Source organism: Trachypithecus francoisi, unplaced genomic scaffold (assembly GCF_009764315.1).
Source record: "Trachypithecus francoisi isolate TF-2019V2 unplaced genomic scaffold, Tfra_2.0 Lachesis_group4, whole genome shotgun sequence".
Lineage (NCBI taxonomy): Eukaryota > Metazoa > Chordata > Mammalia > Primates > Cercopithecidae > Trachypithecus > Trachypithecus francoisi.
Genome location: NW_022681469.1, coordinates 24,861,784 through 24,882,706, shown reverse-complemented (window position 1 = coordinate 24,882,706; position 20,923 = coordinate 24,861,784). Strand labels below are relative to the sequence as shown.

At 41.5% G+C, this 20,923-nt stretch overlaps 1 protein-coding gene across 3 annotated transcripts in view; it reads left to right on the top strand.

Annotated features, from left to right (window-relative positions):
- The window catches only part of EXOC4 (exocyst complex component 4), an 823,024-nt gene extending 802,953 nt beyond the window's left edge, over nucleotides 1-20,071 (top strand). Inside the window, exon 18 of one of the 3 annotated variants that reach the window (XM_033193639.1) lies at nucleotides 18,621-20,071. In XM_033193639.1, the coding sequence (XP_033049530.1) occupies nucleotides 18,621-18,858 (238 nt within the window). In that variant the 3' untranslated portion in view covers nucleotides 18,859-20,071. Of the gene's footprint in view, nucleotides 1-10,625; nucleotides 10,963-18,620 lie in introns of those variants that run through there. The other 2 variants (XM_033193641.1, XM_033193640.1) reach the window with 2 other exon arrangements.
- Nucleotides 20,072-20,923: the final 852 nt, after the last annotated feature.

Sequence of the window (20,923 nt, the reverse complement as noted above, 5' to 3'; positions counted from 1 at the left end):
CGCTTGAACCTGGGAGGCAGAGATTGCAGTGAGCCAAGATCACACCACTGCATTCCAGCCTGGGCGACAGAGTAAGACTGTCTCAAAAAAAAAAAAAAAACCGGCTCAGATTGCCCCCCTCCTAGTCGTTGCCCTCACCACAGGCATTTCCTAATTTTGTTTGATTTTTTTTTTTCTGAGTTTGTTTCCCTGTATATCTATTAATACAGGCAGTAAGTATGGGGTCCCCCAAGCCTGGGAGACCTTTCCCCAGTACTCCAGGCCCCAGTTACCTGAGTTCGTTAATGTTGGTTCCCAGGGAAAACAAGCAGCGTCAAGCACTCAGGACCCACAGCCTCCTCTTCTGAACCCAGGGACTCCCATGCCTTTGTATTTTCTCCTCACTTTTGTCCCCAGCTTTCCTGCTAAACACCAGCGAGCTCTCAGCACAGGTAATTGCAAAAAACAACTCAGGGGAGTGAGGCAGGCTGTGGAGGGGAGCATTAATCCCCATCAGGGACATCTGGGGGCAAATGTTGGGCTCCAAAGGCAGGTGTTTTGAGGAGGACTCCTAATTGTGACAGAGGCAGCCCCTGCACACTGGATGCCGGCCAGCCTCTGCCATTAACTCACCTGCCTCCTCACTGGTGCGATCAAATCGGTACTGCTCTTATGAAATTATGTGTGTTAGCTGGCTCTTCAAAAATAAAATATCTTTTCTTAAAGAAATTAAGGTTTCATTTTAAATTCACTTTATGGTCTTTGAAAAACTTTAGTTTTTGTGTGGTCCAGAGCTATAGGTTAGCATTAGCATTTAAATAGAAGCATTAAACTTGCCTGAAGACCTTCCTCTCATAATGTTGCCCTTTCTGAGAGGTTTTTTTCAAATCAGATACTTTTTCATCCTAAAAAATGAATGCAAATGCTCTCTATATTTTTCCCATCAAAGGCCTTTTTTCTTTATATATATAGGCTTAGGAGAGCCACATTGTGGAGCAGCCTCAGTATTAGTCTTTTTGTATGGAAAGGGCCACTTAAAAAAAGTTGCTATTCTCTCCTACAGTGCCTGATTTTCTCTGCTGACTCTCAGGATGTATTTTCCTGTGGTTAATTTTATCCTATTATATGTCATTCCACTCCAGACATCCCCCCCAAGGCACAAATCCCGGTTCTACAACTAAGAATCTAATGTAAACTCCTGCTGTGTAACAGTGACCCTAGGAGTTCCCATTGCCCCCAGCAAATCCCCATAACTGTAGTAGAATCAGAGCTTGAGCTTTTGAATTGGATGAACTAGAGTTTGAGTCGTGTTCATCACAAGGAGGTTTTGTGACCTTCTTCTCTGACCCTTTATTTATCTGCCAAATTAAGGTTATCAAGCGTTTCTTGTATGTTTGTCAAGAGTTTAAATGAGATCATATTTGTACTCCTAATTTATACTCTGTGCTCTTAGGTCCTGTAACCTAACTGGACAGGTTCTTCCTGCCTGCTGCACAAATAAAGACCATGGCATTGCAGTAAAGAAAGAGTCTAATTGACGTGAGGCTGGCCATGCCACACAGTAGATGGAGTTGTTACTCAAATCAATCTCCCCAGAAATTCAGGGATTAGAGTTTTTAAGGATAATTTGGTGGGCAAGGGATCAGAAAGTGGGGGGGTGCTGATTGGTTGGGTCAGAGATGAAACATCGGGAGTTGAAGCTGTTATCTTGCACTGAGTCATTTCCTGGGTGGGGGCCACAAGACCAGATGAGCCAGTTTATTAATTTGGGTGGTGCCAGCAGATCCACTGTGTACAGGATCTGCAAAATATCTCAAGCACTGATCTTAGTTTTAACAATAGTGGTGTTATCCCCGGGAGCAATTTGGGGAGGTTCAGAATTTTGCAGCCTCCAGCTGCATGACTCCTAATCCATAATTTTGAATCTTGGAGGTAATTTTTTAGTCCTGCAAAGACAGTCTAGTCCCCAGGCAGGAAGGGGTTTGTTTTGAGAAAGTGCTGTTGTCATCAAAGTTTAACTATAAGCTAAGTTTCTCTCAAAGTTAGTTCAGCATATGCCCAGGAATAAGCAAGGACAGCTTGGAGGTTAGAGGCAAGATGGAGTCTGTTAAGTCAGCGTCCCTTTCACTAATAACTTTCTCAGTTATAATTTTTGCAAAGGCAGTTTCAGTCCCCCTCCCTCACATTTCAACCAGACCAGTTGAGGAGTAGGTTAGGAGGAACCTTTGAGTAAAAGGTGTCCTCTTATTTCTTATATTCTCACTGCTAGCCTTCTCTGTCCTCTCAGATACCGGCCTCATCTCAGTACCGTTGTCTGTATGTTAATGGCCCCAGGTCACTGTTGACCTGAAGGAGACATACTAGAGGTGAGAGCCTGATGTGTTGTTCTTTACTGAGGTGCTGGCATCCTTCCCTCTTTGAGGTTGATTTTGTTTAGCTACAAGCTTGGGGATGTGGAGTTGTGAGGAAACCTTCTAGAAGATTGGCGTGGTCTGATACTAGAAAAAAAAATAGCCAAGTTGCCCAACAGTCTGAAGACTTTCTTACCCTCAGCTCCACCCACCATGCTGCAGCTAAAAAGGTCTTTCTAAAACACAGTTGTCATCATGTGTGACTTCTTTCTAAAATTGTTTCCAGATTCCTCCCTGTCATTGGTTCCAAATGCCAGGGTGTATGTAAACTGAAGCTGATTGTCCTTATCCATAGGAAAATTAGAAAAATAATGACTGTACTTTGTGAGTTTCTTATAAATAATGACTAAAAGTTTCTGAGTTTCCCAAGCAACAAAACATTTAACCTTTTTGTTCTGAGATTATTTTCTTTCCACTTAAGGTATGTTAACATACCTTCTTTCATCAAATCCTGGTAATAATAGATGGTAATTGTTTTGTTTAAATAATCTGGGCAAAATAAAGGTTAATTCACCTTCCTTCTTCCACTCACCCATGAAAATCCAGAGTCTTAGCATGGCCCACAGGTCTGTTATGCTCTGGGCCCAGCTTGCCTTGCCCACCTTTCCCCTTCCTTGCCCTTCCCACACTCCATGCACTACAGTGAGCAATAAACCACTCGTCGTTTTCCCCAAATACCGTATTCTTCCTACTCTCCCACCCAATTTACGCATTCTGTTTCCTTTGCTTGTGGAGGACTTTCTTTCCTTCATATTTGTCTCATTGTTGATAACTTCTCCTTCTCTATTAAGCCTTCTCTGGCTGCTCTCAGAAGCCTACAACCCTTCCTGTCTGTGATCTTAGAGAATCTCCTCCGTACCTTTATTATAGCCACAGTCACATTGCTATAAGTACATACAGTGCCTGGCTACTTTCACACCAGACTCTGCATTGCCAGAGAACAAGGACTATGTTTTACTTACCTCTGCACCCACAGTGTCTACTGTATACTGCCTGATGTGTCACTGATGCTGAAATATAGGTTGAGCAAGTAAACAGATTCAAAAAGGACTTTAAAAGGCACTATATAAGCAGTGAGGATGATACAAAAAGTCATAAGACACAGTCTTTGACATCAAGGAGCCTGCGGTCTAGGTGAGGATAATAAATACATATAATGGTACACCCACACAATTGAGTACTCTGCCACCATTAAGAAGAATGAGGCAGGTTGATATGAACTGAAATGGAACCTTCTCCAAGCTCTATTGTTAAGTAGAAAAAGTAAGGTGCAGAACAGTATGTAAACACCATTTATCTTTAAATATATTGTGTGTCTATATATACACACACACTCAAGAAAGACTGCTTGTATATGTATAAAATATATTTGGAAGGATACCCTGGAAACTAGTAACAGTAATTGTCTCTAGAAAAGGAAATGGTGGGAGAGAGGCTTTGCACTATATGCTTATTTTGTACCTTTATCTTTTTACATAACAAGAATGTTATGTGCCAGGCGCTGTTCTAAGCACTTTACAAATATTAACTTGCTTAGTCTTCTTAACAATCCTGTGAGCTAGATACTATCAATATCCTCATTTTACAGATGAGGAAACTGAAGCCTGTAAAGGTCAAATAACTTTCCCAAGTTCACACAACTAGTAAGTAAATACCCTAGCAACCTTTTTTATTGTATCATCAGCTCAAAAAGAATATTGAGTTGTTTTTTAATAAAAGGTATGATTCTGCATGATAAATGTTAAGTGGGTGACCCATGCAGTAAGTGACAGAGAAGAAATAAATGGCTCAGGATAGCTTCAGAGAGGGTAGAGGATTTAGCGATTCTGAACATGAAGTAGACTCTGGATACTTAGAGCCAAAAAGTACTAAGTATTATTCAGGGGACAGTGAGTAGCTCAATTTGGCTTGAATGGCAGGTTGAAGCAGGGAAGAATTGGGAGAAAAGGTGGAATACAGGTCAAGTCTTTAAAAGGCCTTGAATGTCAGTGTTGGAAGTTTGGACTTGATTCTGTTAGCACTAGTAAACACACAAGGTTTTTTTTTATTATTAAATACAGAATAGTGATATGATCCAACTAAGAACTGGGGGTTAGTCTAGGAAGAGTGAGTGAGTGAGGTGGCCAGTTAAGAGGCAAGTGTAGCAATCCAGTGAAAAGTGTGTAGGACCTGTGATAGTGAGATTGGAAAGAAGAAATGAACATGAAAGATGTTGCAGTGATGGACCTGGTAACCATTGGACAAAAGAAATGAAGGAGAGCGAAGATTCCAGGTGCCACTGAGATTTTGAGGTTTTGCAAGCTAGTACTGTTAAGCAAAATTCAGAGGCTAGGGAGGCCACCTGAGAAGGGCAGCTGATAGAAATGTCTGCAGACAAGTGAAAATGAAGATTTGATTATTGAGAGACCAGATCTTGAGAGAGACATCTGAGCATTACATGCACAGATAAGACTTTCAGAAGCAGAGGGAGAAGAGTGGAGGGCCACCCGCCCCCTCACCGCCCCCCCCCCTCCACTGACCGGCAGGAACACCTGCAGCAAGCAGACACAGAGCCAATAGCAGAATCGGAGAAGAAACTCAGAGGGAGCTGGGAGAAGTGCCTTAAAAATGTGGCTCCATGGGGCCGGGCATGGTGGCTCATGCCTGTAATCCCAGCCCTTTGGGAGGCCGAGGCAGGTGGATCACGGTCAGGAGTTCAAGACCAGCCTGGCCAAGATGTGAAACCCCATCTCTACTAAAAATACAAAAAATTAGCCGGGCATGGTGGCACGCACCTGTAATCCCAGCTACTCCGGAGGCTGAGGCAGAGAATTGCTTAAACCAGGTGGGGCAGAGGTTGCAGTGAGCCGAGATCGCGCCACTGCACTCCAGCCTGGGAGACAGAGCGAGACTCTGTCTCAAAAAAAAAAAAAAAGTGGCTCCATGGACTGGCGCAGTGGCGCACACCTGTATTCCCAGGACTTTGGAAGGCCAAGGCGGGTGGATCATGATGTCAGGAGATCGAGACCATCCTGGCTAACACGGTGAAACCCCTTCTCTACTAAAAATACAAAACAATTAGCCGGTCATGGTGGTGGGTACCTGTAGTCCCAGCTACTCGGGAGGCTGAGGCAGGAGAATGGCATGAACCCGGGAGGCAGAGCTTGCAGTGAGCCGAGATCGCGCCACCACACTCCAGCCTGGGCGACAGAGTGAGACTCCATCTCAAAAAAAAAAAAAGAAAAGAAAAAGAAAAAAGAAATGTGGCTCCATACAGTTGGGTTTAGGATGGAAAACTGTCAAGGAAAAGAGGACTTAGGAAAAGCCGCTGTGTGTGTCCTTGAGGACGTTGCTGATGACCCTTTTCGTAGATGCAGTGGAGGCATAGAAAGGACAGGCAGTGAATACAAATGATTTGTTCAAGAAATTCAACAATGAAAGGGAGAAAAGACACAAAAGGAGAGATGGAGTGGACACGGGATCACGTAAAGGGTTTGGGGTTTATTTCTTGATTTGTTTTTCCAGAATGTGAGAAGCAGAAGGATGTTTGAAGCAGACATGAAAGAACCAGTGAAAAGGGAAGATACTGGATACAAGAATTAAAAACAAAACAAAAACCCAGCAGAGACTTGAAAGCATTGGGAGGGGTGAGGATCAAAGACATAGGGTTAATCTTACAGAAAGAAAAGAAACCCCTCTTCTTCTGAGTCGAGGGAAGGATTGATTGTTTAAAATGTATTTCGGTACGGAGGGTGTGATACCTCATACAACTGTGAGACCCTCAGAGATAGTGTATACATGAACGTTGGCCAGTACGGACTGCAGAGGAGTACGCAACCAAAGTTAGCAATTATTTTTATCATTTGTATTATATCACATAGCAGGTGTTCTATCATATCATTTGATTAATCTTCAAACCCAACATGATGTAATATTATTTATCCCATGCCTAAATGAAAAAACTGAAGTTGAGACAGGTTCAGAAATTTCCAGTCATGCATTTTAGGTAAAAGATGTAGGATTCGTGTCTAAATCTGCCAGAGAATGAAAAGCTGAGAAGGATTACAGATCACTAGCCAAAACATGGACCTCTGTGTCACCCCCCTTTTCCATTAGCGACCATTATCCTGACCATCTCCCCCCGGAGTTACATCAGAATAACATTTTGTGTTTCATATGGATCAATTATTTCATTCATACTTCCTCTCTTCCCAGTGTCAGAGAATCATAGACTGCTTTTTAGATCGTATGCCATACTTAATGACATGTATAGACTATCAGCTCTCTCATTCATTCATTCATTCTTTTTCATTTACTCAGCACTCACTAGTTACCGTCTCCTTAGACCAAGGGGTAAGAGCAAGTTGAATATAGAATTCAGCCCTGCTCTAGAGAATGGCATGAACCCGGGAGACGGAGCTTGCAGTGAGCAGAGATCACGCCACTGCACTCCAGCCTGGGCGACAGAGCGAGACTCCATCTCAAAAAGAAAAAAAAAGAAAAAAAGAATTCAGCCCCGCTCTAATAGAACCTGCATTGGAGGAGCGGGAAGCAGATACTTGTTTATGTACTAAATGCTTCTACCTTCTTACTCTGTGTAGCCACTGTTCTTAATCATTTAAGCCTTGGAACAATCCTATGTTACTATTTCCTTTTCTCAGATGAAGAGAATAAGGCACAGAGAGATTAATAACTTGTCCAAAGTCATACAAATAGGAAGAGGCAGAATTGGGTTGAAATCCCAGGCCACTGGCTCCTGAGTCCATGATCTTAACCATTGTATATGCTGATCAAAGTATCTCTGATTTTATATTTAAATATATAATTTTAAATATATTTTGGAAATATATTTTTTAGATGGAGATGAATGCTAAAAAGAAAATTAAAGCTTATTTAAAGGACAAAGCTTGATGAGGATGGAGCAAGTATCATTTAAAATAAAGGTGGTCAGGGAAAACCTTGCTTATTGATAAGCAGACATTTGAGCAAACATGGACCTGAATCTCTTTTAATCTTCTAGTTTCCCCCAACCTCCTGTCCCTTTAATCCCAACTGATCCTCTTTTCTGATTTTCTTTCAGTTGGCTTGCAGTATAAAGCAAAAGAAGAACTACGAAGTACAGCAAAGACAAATCATTGTCACTTCCTTGCTCTATAGCTGGTACTTTTTCTTCTACTTTATTTTTTAATTATTTTTTCTAAGATGGAGTCCCGCTCCGTCACTCAGGCTGGAGTGCAATGGCATGATCTTGGCTCACTGCAGCCTCCACCTCCCAGGTTCAAGCAGTTCTCCTGCCTCTGCCTCCCAAGTAGGTGGGACTACAGGTGCGCACTACCACGCCCAGCTAATTTTTTATATTTTTGGTAAAGACAGAGTTTTGCCATGTTGGCCAGGCTGGCCTCGAACTCCTGACCTCAGGTGATCCACCCACCTTGGCCTCCCAAAGTGCTGGGATTACAGAAATTGTACTTTTTAAATAGGAAATAAGAAATGCTCTGGTTCCATGGCCCTTACCACCCACCCCAACACACCCACCGCCTCCTCCCCCTCACCCAGTGACCATTCACCCACCTGTTCTAAGGTTTCTCCCAACTATTGAATAAATATAGGAGGTTAGAATTTCTCCCAAACAAATTCACTTGGGTTTTTCTGAGATGAATCCCCTTTCATTACTTGCTTCCCATAATTCCAGATTCCCTGGAGTCCTTGATGTGATTGTTCCTGTTTTGTTGCCATTCACAGCCCTTCCCCGTTCACTAACATTGGCCCCTTTCACCACTCTGTATCTTCCTGTGCATTAATGAAGGTATTAAGTGAGATCAGTTCTAAAGCCAGCATCTTTAGCATTCACTAGATGCTTCTCTTCTGCATTTGTTGACTTGCCCTTATCATTACCCTCTGTTTGTTTTTTAGCCTGTGTCCTATCGAGGGTAGCCATTCAGAATAAATTCATTTTGCTAGTTATATTTTTCTAGAGGTACTGCATCAAATGGTTCACTGACACTCAAATATATATCAGCCACGGTAGTCTTTTCATCCACCAAATTCACATTGTTATCCAAAGCTATCCATCACGTTTGTCAGAGTATTGGGGTCTTTAATTAAACCTGCTGGATACTGTTCATATTTCCATTAGCTCCTTTCTAGTTAGTCTATTATTTTTCTAATTGACATCTGTTCTGAATCACATGTCCTAGAATCTCAGGTGGCCCATTTTGTAGCTTTGGTTTATTTAGCTTTTCTCTCTTTCATAAATTACCTAAGGGCTTAGTTAATACACCCTCAAGTGTTTGCCACTGAGACCTGCTGATTTGCATATGCTCACACTTCTCATATATTCCAGAGTTTTTTGGTTCTTATATGAAATCATTTTCCTTTGTGGCCCTTCAGTCCTGTAAGAAGTGGTCTTGTGTCTCAGCAAGGCAGAGAGATCTACAATTTCAAGAATTGTGCTAGAGTCACTAACCAGGACCAGAAGGTCAGGAATCAGGGTTTGAGTGACTCGGCCAAGTGATGGCTGAATAGCAGTCCTTGCGTCTTAAGACTCCCAGCAGCTGTAGTAGGTTGCAGTGAACTCTCCATTCAGCCTCCCCTAGCCCTATCTTAACATCATTGTGAGGTAGCTGGCTAGGGGCAGAGTCAGTGGCCAAAAAATAGAACGAATTGGCACCTGCTAGAATCAACCATTACCTTGGCCTCACTGGCATCATGCTTATCATGCTCTCGTTGATGGAAGCGTATGTTCCCATCAAAGCCATGCAGGCCATGCCTGTTGCCACTGACCATTCTCCTCACACACCCACAGGTAGGGCAAGATCCAGTATTATAAATACAGGAAGCCCCTTACCCATTCACTTCACCATCTCATTTCCAACCCTGGTCGTCATTTGGAGCAGAAGCGTTGTTTTTATCCCTTGTCTAGGGCACTCCAACTCTTTGTGCCCTTCTTACGTACCAGTAGACAAGGGCAGGCAGGCAGACTGCCAAGCCCTAGATATCCTTTACTTTAAATTAAAATGTTTGCTTCATGTCTTGGGTATTTTTGATCTGGGCCTAGATTGGATTTTAAAAATAAATAAATAAAGCTTCTTGAAGCCAAAGACTATACCTTTCTATATCATATTAACATTTAAAATGTTATTGGAGTTTCCTAAGCATTAGTAATAACATTAGGTTTTGCTTTGAAGAAATCCTTTGCATTATTTATTGAAAAATTAATGATGTGATTTTATTACTAAAAATTGAAAAAGCCGTAGGGCCTCTCAGCAGTTGTTTCCCGGATTGCTAATCTGCAAAATGTAGATAATACACACTACAAGAGTCTTGTGCTAATTGGGTTAAATGATATGTAGCTTTGTGGTCACCAAAGTATATAATACAATGTCCTTTTTATCAACCTATGATATTAGATAAATCATCTTTAAAAATCAGAAAGACTCTCTAAAGTGATATTTGATTAACTATTTTCTTAAATTGAAAAGACTCTAAAGTGATATTCAGCCCAGAATAGCATTCCTTAACCTGGACTCACCTTTTGATATTCAAAAGAACATTTACAGAAGTATGAGACATACACAATTATGAAAGTAAAATGAAGGCCCTAAATAAAAAATCACAGAACAAGAGGGTAATTCTATTCACTCTTTCATATTTCATTATTTGATAACATCAGAAGATGAATCCATCAGAATTGTCTTGGCAAGTGCAAACAGAAATGTGCCTGATCAATATTTATTAAAACCTTCAAAATGGGAGAAGGAGTTGAGCAGACTTCTTAATGGGCTGAATAATTATTCATACAAATAGGGTTTGACCAAAGGCAGTGCCAGACCAAAGAGACACCGTTTTAATTGTACTGAATTTAAAATGCAGATCTTTCTCCAGCCCTGTTGTAGAAAACTTAATTTAAAAAATTATCTGATGTAGCGGAGAGTGACATATGAATCCTTAAGTTGTTGAAGAGGACATTTCAACCATGGATGTTGATAAATTTAGAATGTGTTCCAAAGGCGGGGAGCAAAGTTGCTAGCTAGCTAAGGAAACAAAAAGAAATTTTAGCCCCATTTCAGTGACTGTAACCGAGCCTGGGAGTGTCTCATCATCTTGACGCTGATGGGGACGTCTTGGAGGAGTTTCTTTGTTTCAAGTGGTTTTCTTTTCTGACGAGAAATAAAGCAAGGCTCTAGCTGCTGCTGTCTATCAAAAATGTCAGGATACGTTCCTGAGAGGAGTGAAACAGCTGATTTTAACTTTCAGTGTCTCCCAGAAGAGCCCAACCCCTGCTGTACTGCCGAGGCGTGATGGTTATCAGAACAAGGCCAAGAGGTAACTGGTAACTGCCATTTAAGGATAGCGCCATTGACAAAGGGTGGGTGTGTGCATGTGTCACTATATATAAAAAACAGGTAGGTAGATGACCGATCAAAGAAGCCCAAGCAAACCTTAAAGCAACAGACTCCCAGGCTATCTTTACCTCTTGAATGATTTTCTGCTGCCACCAGCTGAGGGAATATAGGCAGTATCTTTTCTAAAGACCATTCTTTACTTCTAGCATGTCCTGATCACAGCAAAAACCTGTACAATCTGTTGTGAGAAGTGAAAAAAAAAAAAAAAAAACTACCCCGATATAGAATATACACCTAATTGTGCCATGAACTGTCTGAAAATTATTTAGCTTTTCTCTACCTTAGTTTTCTCATTCCTAAAATGAAAATAACTTCAGCTCATTTTAAATTAGAATTTTCAATCATGTTTGTAATAAACTCTAAGTTCTTCGAAGGGGAATACAAATAAGAGCAATTAGATTACACTTTTTAATAAACTAATTTATTCTTCTGACACATAGATTACCATCCGTTTTATTATTGGTCTGGAAAGTCCATTTGAGCTGAGATTACACTTGTTCAGAGTTTTCAAATCAATTACTACTGCCTCTTGTCTACCACTGCTTGAAGAAAAACAGCATCAGCTAATTCTGATGGGAGCCCCATGATTTTAAAGGACCAAGCAGGGGATGCTGTAAAGGTTTAAAATCCAAAAATGCCAGTGCTTATATAGCATCTGCTGTAACCTTTCTGCTTTGGACATGAGAAATAGATCCAGAGAGCTGATGGTATTTGCCCAAGGTCACGTGGCTAGTTAGTAGTGAGGAATGAAAGACGTACCCAGAATCTGAGTTTAGTTGATCTCTTAAATATTTACCTCACTAAATTGTTGTGCTATAACCATGACCTCTCAATTATTTATGGGATGATTATCTGGTTTATGGATTACTCTTTTTTCTCTTGTCATTTCCCTGTTATTACATAGGTACCATTGAGTGGGTGGAAAAGACAGGAGTTCACTGCTTCACTTGACAACTTAGTAACCTGTCTACCATTGGGTTTTTATTAAAGTGCTCAAAATGCTGTAGATATTGGCTAAAAATAATGTTGGGAGCTACGGTCAATACTAAGTTTTATTCAGCTCAATTTTTCTCCGTCTCAAATTTGTATTTCAAAAGTCAGATTCAGCACATAATTCATTTGTTGACGTTAATACTGGAACTTTATCTTGGGAAGGACTACAAGAGAAAGTCTTTACAATGAAAATAATTGTCTCCCTTTCCCAAAAATGTACTGAATCAGAGGGACAGTCAACTGTTGGAAAGAAAGGTTACTTCATCCATTACCAGCTTGAAGGGGCAAAAAAGGAAGAAATAAAAGAAATAAAAAGCCAAAAAGTCTCTCCTGTAAACTCCCAAATTAAGTGTTAAATTTACAACATGACTTTATTACTTGGTTTAGAGCACCGAATTCCCAGATGAAATCCAGTGTTGTTCAAACATAACCGCAAAGTTCATACAAACGAATTTGAATCGCCACAATACTGGTTCATTGCATTACAATGAAAGGCAGAGCTGAGTATGGGAATTTTATTTAATTCATGTTTGTGTACTCAAGACTCAAATGAGTCAGCGATAAAAATACTCTTTTCAGTTCTTTTGCTTTTTATAATTTCAAATATTTTTGTATTAAGGTGGTTTTAGAGTAAATACAGGGCTCAAAGTCTTTCATTTTGAGTCCTTAGACAAATCACTCATACTCTGTAGAGCTCGGTTTTCTCCTATGTATAATGTAGATAATTGTAGTACCTATTTAAAAGGATTTAAATGCACCTAAAAGCTAGACATTATTATTAATATTCTACAGTCAAGACAGATTCCAAAACCCAGCATGAGATGTAGCTATATATTTTAAAACACAGTTTCCATCCCGAGATCTAGGACCTGAATTCTACAAAGTAAAGGAAGGCAACAGGTAAAGCTTTCCTCAGGGACCTTGTACAATTTCCCAGTCAGGGCCTTGCTGTCACCCCTACAGGCAAAGTTTATTGAACTCCTACAAGTACAGGAACAAGAGTTGCCATGGGTGGGAATAGTTTATGTTAGTGAATATTTCTTCCCTCAATTTGCAAAGCAGGGAACTGAAACTTTCTAATCGCTTTCAGAGATACAGTACTAATTTTTGCACTGAGTATGCCAACGTGGGAGATAGAACCAGGGATGAGAAAACTCCCTGGCCTCTTGTCTATGAAAATGTATGGAAAGCTCTTAAAGAGAAGTCAGAAAAGCACTAATACTCAAAGATAAAAAGATACCAACAATTCATTTATACATACACACATACCTACATACATTAAAAACAAGTCAGCTGGAAACCATCATTCTTAGCAAACTATCACAAGAACAGAAAACCAAACACCGCATGTTCTCACTCATAGGTGGGAACTGAACAATGAGACCACTTGGACTCGGGAAGGGGAACATCACACACTGGGGCCTCTCACGGGGAGGAGTTGGGGGAGGGATTGCATTGGGAGTTATACCTGATGTAAATGATGAGTTGATGGGTGCTGACAAGTTGATGGGTGCAGCACACCAACATGGCACAAGTATACATATGTAACAAACCTGCACGTTATGCACATGTACCCTAGAACTTAAAGTATAATAATAATAATAATTAATAAAAAAAAAAGAAATTCTGCAGTAGATGGATGGCCCTAGAGAAAGGACAATATTCTTGACATGACTGGAACAGATCTCATTAAATATAATATGGTTTGAAAGACAAAAAAATAAAAAATAAAAAAAAAAAACAAGTCGATGAAAAATTGTTCAACCTCATGCAAATCAAAAGAATGTGAGTTAGATGCTGCCCATATGTTGTTGATAGGAGGATAAATCGATAGAGCTTTTTTAGAAAGCAACTTGGCAGCATTGTCAAGTGTCCTCAATAATATACTTATCTTTTAACTAATTCTGTTTTTAGAAAGCTATCCCTGAGAAAGTAAGTCTTTATAATTGGAAACAATTGAAGTATCTAATTGTGTTTCAACCTAAATATTTCAACTATAAGAAAAAAATTGGCTAGAACCCTACATGTGGTTGGGGCGAACTACAAGAAAATATGCCAAACTGTGGTTTATCTTTATGATGGAATTCTGAGAAATCTTTCTCTATAGCCCATATATTGTATATGGCACGTGTATTAACTTTCCAATCAGAGGAAGATAAAATTTTATTTTAAAACTTTAAAAAGATCTGCCCACCTTTCCAAAATACCTTGCATTTCCTTCCTGGTAGAAATGTTTTCAAACAGAATGTATGGGGGAGAAAGAGTCGCAGTGCAGTACCATTAAAATAAAGCACAAAAGAAAAAGCCACAGAGAACAGTCTGTTGATAAAGCAAACATGAGGAAGATAAGAGAAAATGATCTGTTTGCACCAGAACAAAGCATAAACATTGTCATGTTCTAGACTATGCACATGAGACCAGTCTGTGAAGTCACACCTCCACTTCTCTGTCGCTCCACTCCCTCACCCTCTCTGCTCGTAATACTTTGGGAACTGCTGCTCAAAGGCACACAGCAAAGGGTAGGAGAAACCACAGCAAGGCACACATCTCCTTCCAGAACGTTCCATCCACCAGGGTGACATGAAACTCTTTGGTCTCCAGAATAAGGTATTTGGTGTACATGTAGCAATTGGCTGCTGAATATTGTAGGCTATGAAGAGGCTGTGAAGGGCTACAAACCCTGAGCCAGAAAATGTCTCAATCAAATGTGCATTCACTGATCCCATCCAGGCAGCCCGAGCAAAGTGTCATCAAATGGAAAACGTATTGCCCTGGAAGCCATGACTGCTATTTTAATGCTCAATAATGAAGACCAAGCTTTCAATTTCCTGGGGCCTCAATAAGTGTTGATAAATTACTTATCTCTATTGGGTGACATGATTTCATTTCAGTCTGTCAGTGTTTATCATGGAAGCTCATTCTAATGGTATAGTTTGGGGCATTTTTCTATTTTCTCTTCAGGGCACCTGGTAGCATCTTTTCCCCACCTCCAAGTGAAACTGTTGCTATGTCAGTTTAGTCATCTTTGCCCCTGGGTACCATTCTAAAAGATAAATGAATTTTGTTCTGTCTTTAAATATTTATGATTCTTTATGATCTAATATATCATCATGGTTATGGAGGAATTTTTTTCTCCATAACTATAGAAAATACACCATCAGTTACCTGTCAATTTTGTTGAATAATTCGCTTTGCAATTCAGGGGCACTGTTCATCCGAGGCTCTTGAGGACTCTTAGTCTCTCAGTCCACTTCAGACTGTCATTCTGGGATTTATAAAGGTCTTCATTGCACAGAGGATATTGAAACATTAAGGACTTAAGCAGCATGCCCTTTATCACTCATCACACTGGACGATCCAGGAGTAGAAATGCAGGCATCTTTGTTTTGTTGTTTGCTCCCAGCATGGAACAACGGCCTCTGTAGAAAACCAGCCAGTATCCCTGGAAACAATTCATCAGATTTTTCAAAAGAAATCCAATTTCATCTGGCATGATGGGTTCAGTGTTGCCTCTTAAGATAAATGATCAAAATACCAACATCCTAATACAAAGAAATCCAGTTATTTTGGTTTAATCTCAGTGAAAAGCATCACAAACCTTTTATTGCTTCTGTAGCCTTCCCTGATGTGTTTAGGTCCTTGGCTGGAGGAGACAGTAGTTCTGTAACTGTTCGTCTGCCAAACCGAGTCTGGCTGAGTCGTGGCTGGTTCAGAACCTTTAAAAAGCACGTATCTGGGGATGGGGCCTCAGGAATCTGCACTTTTCATAAGCACCCCAAGGTCATTCTTAGGTACCCTGAAGTTCAAGAACTGCTAGTCTAGAAACCGCAGCTTTCAAGTTCCTTCTAGCTTTAAAAAAATCGTGAGCCCCAGATTCGCTCTCATTTCATTTGGTGAATCTCGATGCATGCATGAGCTCTTCTTGGGCAGTTTTTTAAAATGTATACTCTTAGGAAGTTCCACTAATAGACAACTCTCCTTCACCTGTGCATCTACAGGAAACAGAGTTAGATGACACAGGGCATCATTTCTCACAATAGGGGCCAATATCAGTGAGAGCCAGGGGACATGCAAAGCTCTAGGATAAATATTAATGTGATGCATCTTCCTGCAGCATCAAGTTTTTCTTAGAAACAGTGTATTTAAATTACAGCAGATACATTGAGGAGTAGAATGCAAAGTTCATGTGAGTTTTATGCTAAACATGAAACTTCAAAAGATTTACTGATTGTAGCTGATACTGGGGTCTCACACCTCTGGAAGTGGAGTTTTTTCTCCTCTTCTACCAAGCATTTCTGTCTATATTCAGGGTCACCCTCGACCAGTGATTGCTATATATCTGGTTCTGTGATGCCAAAATGAACATCGTTTGAAACCACTATAGAAAATTAGCCCCCTGTGCCAGGTGCGGTGGCTCACGCCTATAATCCTAGCACTTTGGGAGGCCAACGCGGGCAGATCACGAGGTCAGGAGATCGAGACCATCCTGGCTAACACAGTGAAACCCTGTCTCTACTAAGAATACAAAAAAATTAGTCGGGCGTGTTGATGGGCGCCTGTAGTCCTAGCTACTCAGGAGGCTAAGGCAGGAGAATAGTGTGAACCCGGGAGGCAGAGCTTGAAGTGAGCCGAGATCGTGCCACTGCACTCCAGCCTGGGCAACGGAGTGAGACTCCATCTCAAAAAAAAAGAAAAAAGAAAAAATTAGCCCCCTGTACACAAGGATGCTGACCAATTTGCTCCCAGGAGATCCTCATTAACTTACCATTCTACAAAGAGCCCTTTGAATTTCTGCCACTATTTGGGGAATATTCACAAAAGATTATTCTTTCCCCTATTTTTTAAAAGAGTGTGTTAGTTAGAAAAGGAGGCTTAACAGGAGGAAAAGAAGCTAACCGTGTGAAAAGGCACCTCAACTCTTCCTGACCACATTCCCCTTGCACTAGCAATTCAGTAAAATAGGCCTGAAATTATGGAGCTCCTAGAATGTATTTCTTACCACAAGGATAGCTTCATTTCCCCGTAGGAGGCTCTTTTTCTTCAAAATGTTGCTGATGAGAAAGAAACAAATCCATGGCCCTGAGTCTAATAATACAGGATTTCTGAGCCACTGATCCTGTTTGGTCTGGAAGATTCTTTCGCCCCCAAGAGTTGCCTTGAGTGCACTGCCTGGTTCTGTCCCCTCAATCTTGGCAAAGTTACCCTTCACGTCAGAGAGAAGTAAGTAACACTCTTCATTTCGCTGACAAGCTGTGATAAGCCTTGCTGGCTCAGAGTCTGTTGAACTTGACCTCCTGGGTAATTTGGAGTGGCTGTGCAAGTCACAGCCTCAGAGTCCAGTAGACTCAGAGATAGCAGTTGCACAGTATTGGTTTAAAGAATGGTGAGTGGTCGTCTTCTCCACTTCCTGACTCCCACCTTCATCTTCTCGCTGCATTGAAGAATCACTCTAATGCGTATTTCTATTATAGGCACAAGTCTTTCTCCACCACCCAGGCTAATGGCCTTGCCATTAAGTGGCTCTCAAGTCTCTCTGCTAGAATTGTAACCAGTGCCCTCCCAGACCATTCTGCATCCCATTGTCACATTAATCTTCCAGAAGTACAACTTGGAATGGCACCTCTGATCTCTGGAAAAAGGAAGTCCTTTATTGGCTTAACTAGGTCTAAAGTCATAGCCTGATGTTCAGAGGCGTCAACTGCCTTATCCCAGGACTTTCTGCTATTGCTCTGCACTCCCCAGTCTAACCAGATTACTCATCCATGCCTTTTCTCATGCTCTTCCCTCCAACTAGAATTTCCTTCCTGGAAGCCCTGCCTGACAGAATCTTACCCATAGGACGTCTTCCTCAGCCCCACACCATCCCCTCAGCATGATGCAATTTCTCCTCTTCTGCTATTAATTCACGGTACTAGGACCTCACTTACGGCACATAGAATATCCTTGTGAGTTGTCAAGTGTCCATGAAAAAAAAGTCTTGAACTTAGAGTCAGAAACCTGGAGTCAGATCCTGGCATAGTCAGTCCCTGTCTTTGTGCCACGGGAAAGCCCTCTGACTTCTCCATGCTTTGGTCTTTGTGTCTGGGAAAAGGCAGGTGTAGCCCCTGGGTGGAGTGAGGGGTAAGTGGCACAGTGCATGGGAATGAACTTGGTCAACAGCACTGAAATCCTTATGTCTCTGCTTTTCAGGACCTTTTGTCCTTGTCTCTGAGCTACTTGAGGAAAGGGGCTGTGTCTTGCCCATCCTTATATACTACTATTAATTTGATCACATTACTATCACACATTAGCATCATTATAGTTCTAATAGTAATAGTTAATCTTTATGAAGCACCACCACTCTGAGTGCTTTATATGTATTAATTAATCCAACTATTTCAATAACCCCAAGAGGTAGGTACTATTATTAACCCAATTTATGGAGCAGAAAACCATGTACAGTATTTCACAAAACCTCCAATGAATAATGAATGAATGAGGGATTGAATGAGACAAAAACCTGTTAACAATGCCTTCTCTCCTTCTTCAGGCTACACTCCTACTTTTCTTTCCTTTCTCCCAAAGTAAATGCAAAATTAGCAAACAATGTAGAATGAGCTGAGCCACTGAAAGGTATGCAGCCTCCCTGGGTCCTCACCTAGACTTCTCCTGAAGAGAGCTCCTATGAGCTCCAAAGGACAGAGCTTGTGGCTGTCATGTTCTTTATTCTATTGGTGGGGCCCAGAACACTGCCTGCTGATCAATTTTTATGAAGTAAGCAGAGGAATCAATGTGTAGACAGCATATATGTCCCCTCGAGATGGATGTTACCAATGGTGGAGCTGGTGAGCAGTGTTCTCTCTTGCTTTCTCAGGCAGTACTACGAGATGCTTTACAACACAGCTGACGAGCTCCTGAACCTGGTGGTGGACCAGGGTGTGAAGTACACGGAGCTGGAGTACATCCACGCCCTGACCCTGCTGCACCGCAGCCAGACAGGGGTGGGGGAACTGACCACCCAAAACATGAGGCTACAGCGGCTCAAAGAGATCATCTGCGAGCAGGCTGCCATCAAGCAAGCCACCAAGGACAAGAAGATAACTACCGTTTAGCGGGGCCTACTTCGGTTGGTAGCTGGGGTCCTCTCAGTCACACTCAATTTTTCCCTTGGTATGTTATTGGTATATTCTGAGCTTAGTTTTCTCTACACTGTTGCTTTAGTGGAGAGGAGGTGTAAGAATTTTTTCTCTCTAGTTTGACTTTTCATATAAATGCTAAAGGAAGGCGACAGTACTGACTGTTTTGGTTGAACAACTACTTTAATGCAGTCAAGTCTAACGGGACTAGGGTGGGATAGGGAGGAAGGTGGTATCAAATTGCTGGACTCTGAAAAACGAGTGGATGGATTACTAATATTTCATTTATTACTCTCTCTATATATATATATATAATTCCAGCCTTGGAAAGTAGACTGCTACCTAAGTTTTGGTCCCTTCCTAAAACCATTTAGTAGGGTTCTATTACATAAACAGTAGGATTTTTCCTCTCCTGACCTTATCCATTTACAGTTCAATGAAATAAATGTCTGTGCATTGCTGCCTGTCTTTATTGCCACAAATAAATGGCTTCTCAGCTGCTGTTTACAACAAACTTCCCTAACAAAACAGAACCTCTAATGTAGGGCTAGGAATCGAAGTCTTTTGATCCCAGTCCCTGGGACAGTTTTGTATGCCATATCTTGTACACAGGTTGTAGGTTGGTTTATTGCCATTTTGTTTTATTTCTGCTATATAAAAACCAAGAGCCGTACAATTAGACAAATATGGAGGAATGAAAGGCAATTCAACCATCTGCTTGATTTCCAACCCCCCCCACCCTAATTTCTGAGAGAATAATGATTAGAGAACATTTCATCTCACTTGAAATGTCCTTTGGGAGTAAATGATTCTTAAGTGCTCACTTGGTCTGAGCTCAGCTGAATGCAGGGAAGATGGGACAGTGTGACATTTCTCCTCTGTGTGGCCTCCAGCTGAGCCTGTCCCTGGATTGTCCTCTCCCCCGCATTGTGGGCATTTACCGTGTTCCTGGCACACTGGACCTCACCATGTCCCCAGTCCTCTTGCTGGCCATGGTTCATAGGTCACAGAAGGCAGCAATGCACTGACTGGGCCACATCTTGAAAACTTGTGGAAAGGGGAGGAGGAGGGACTTTGACCACACACAGTGATGCCTCACACCCTGAAGGTGGGGGATTTTATACCTGTTTGTACAACTTCGGTCTTGATGGGGAAATGGAATATTAAAAAGTGTTTTGAGAAGCTTAAATGTTTCATGTTATTTTTCTGGTGTTCTTTATTCAGCAAATATTCCCCAGAAGCATAATATGTGCTCCATGCTGCCACACACAGGAGCAAATGGATAGATGAAGAGGACACCCTTATTATCTAAGAGTGTGGGAAGTGGACTGGAGTCAAAAATCCCAACAGCTTAAACTCAGGGCTGGGTCAGAATCAGGTCAGGCAGTGGGGCTGCCGTGAAGGGGATTCACTGGGCAGCTGGAGGTTCCAGGGGATTCTGGTGGGAAGGAATGTAGTCAATCTGTCTGGCTCCAAGGGCCTAACTGGGAAGAAGAAGAATCTCTGTAGGAGACAATTGTGGAAAAACATACTGCCCTAAACAATACCATGAGAAATAGTCTACCTTAGAAGCAGTGGTGGGAGAAGGGGGATGAGAGGACATTAGGTTTGCCTAAGCTGCTTCTTCATGGCCATGACCCCCAGCATTGATTCTGTACCTTTCCTTTTTCTTCCTGTCCACTCCAGGCGGAGAACCCAGAGTGGTGACAGTGATGGCAGCAGAGCCAGGGTGGGACTGAGAGTGCTCAGACTAGTTTTTTGGGGGTGTGGAAAGAGACATGGGTTTGGATTGAGCAGAATGTCAAGAGCCCTGAGAACCAATCTAAAAATGGCAGATGAGCTGCTTCAGGGGCAACATTTAGGAAAGTGAAATCCCTGCTCTGCTTACAATGACGGGACTGAAAATGGTAATTCTGCACAGAAAAGGGGCTCTAGGACTCTTCCAAGACATTTAGGACATCCAAGTTTCTTTGAAGGTTGGCACATCAGTCTTTATTCTTCCACAGGTAAAGAACAGCCAGTGACACACTCAGTGGATAGT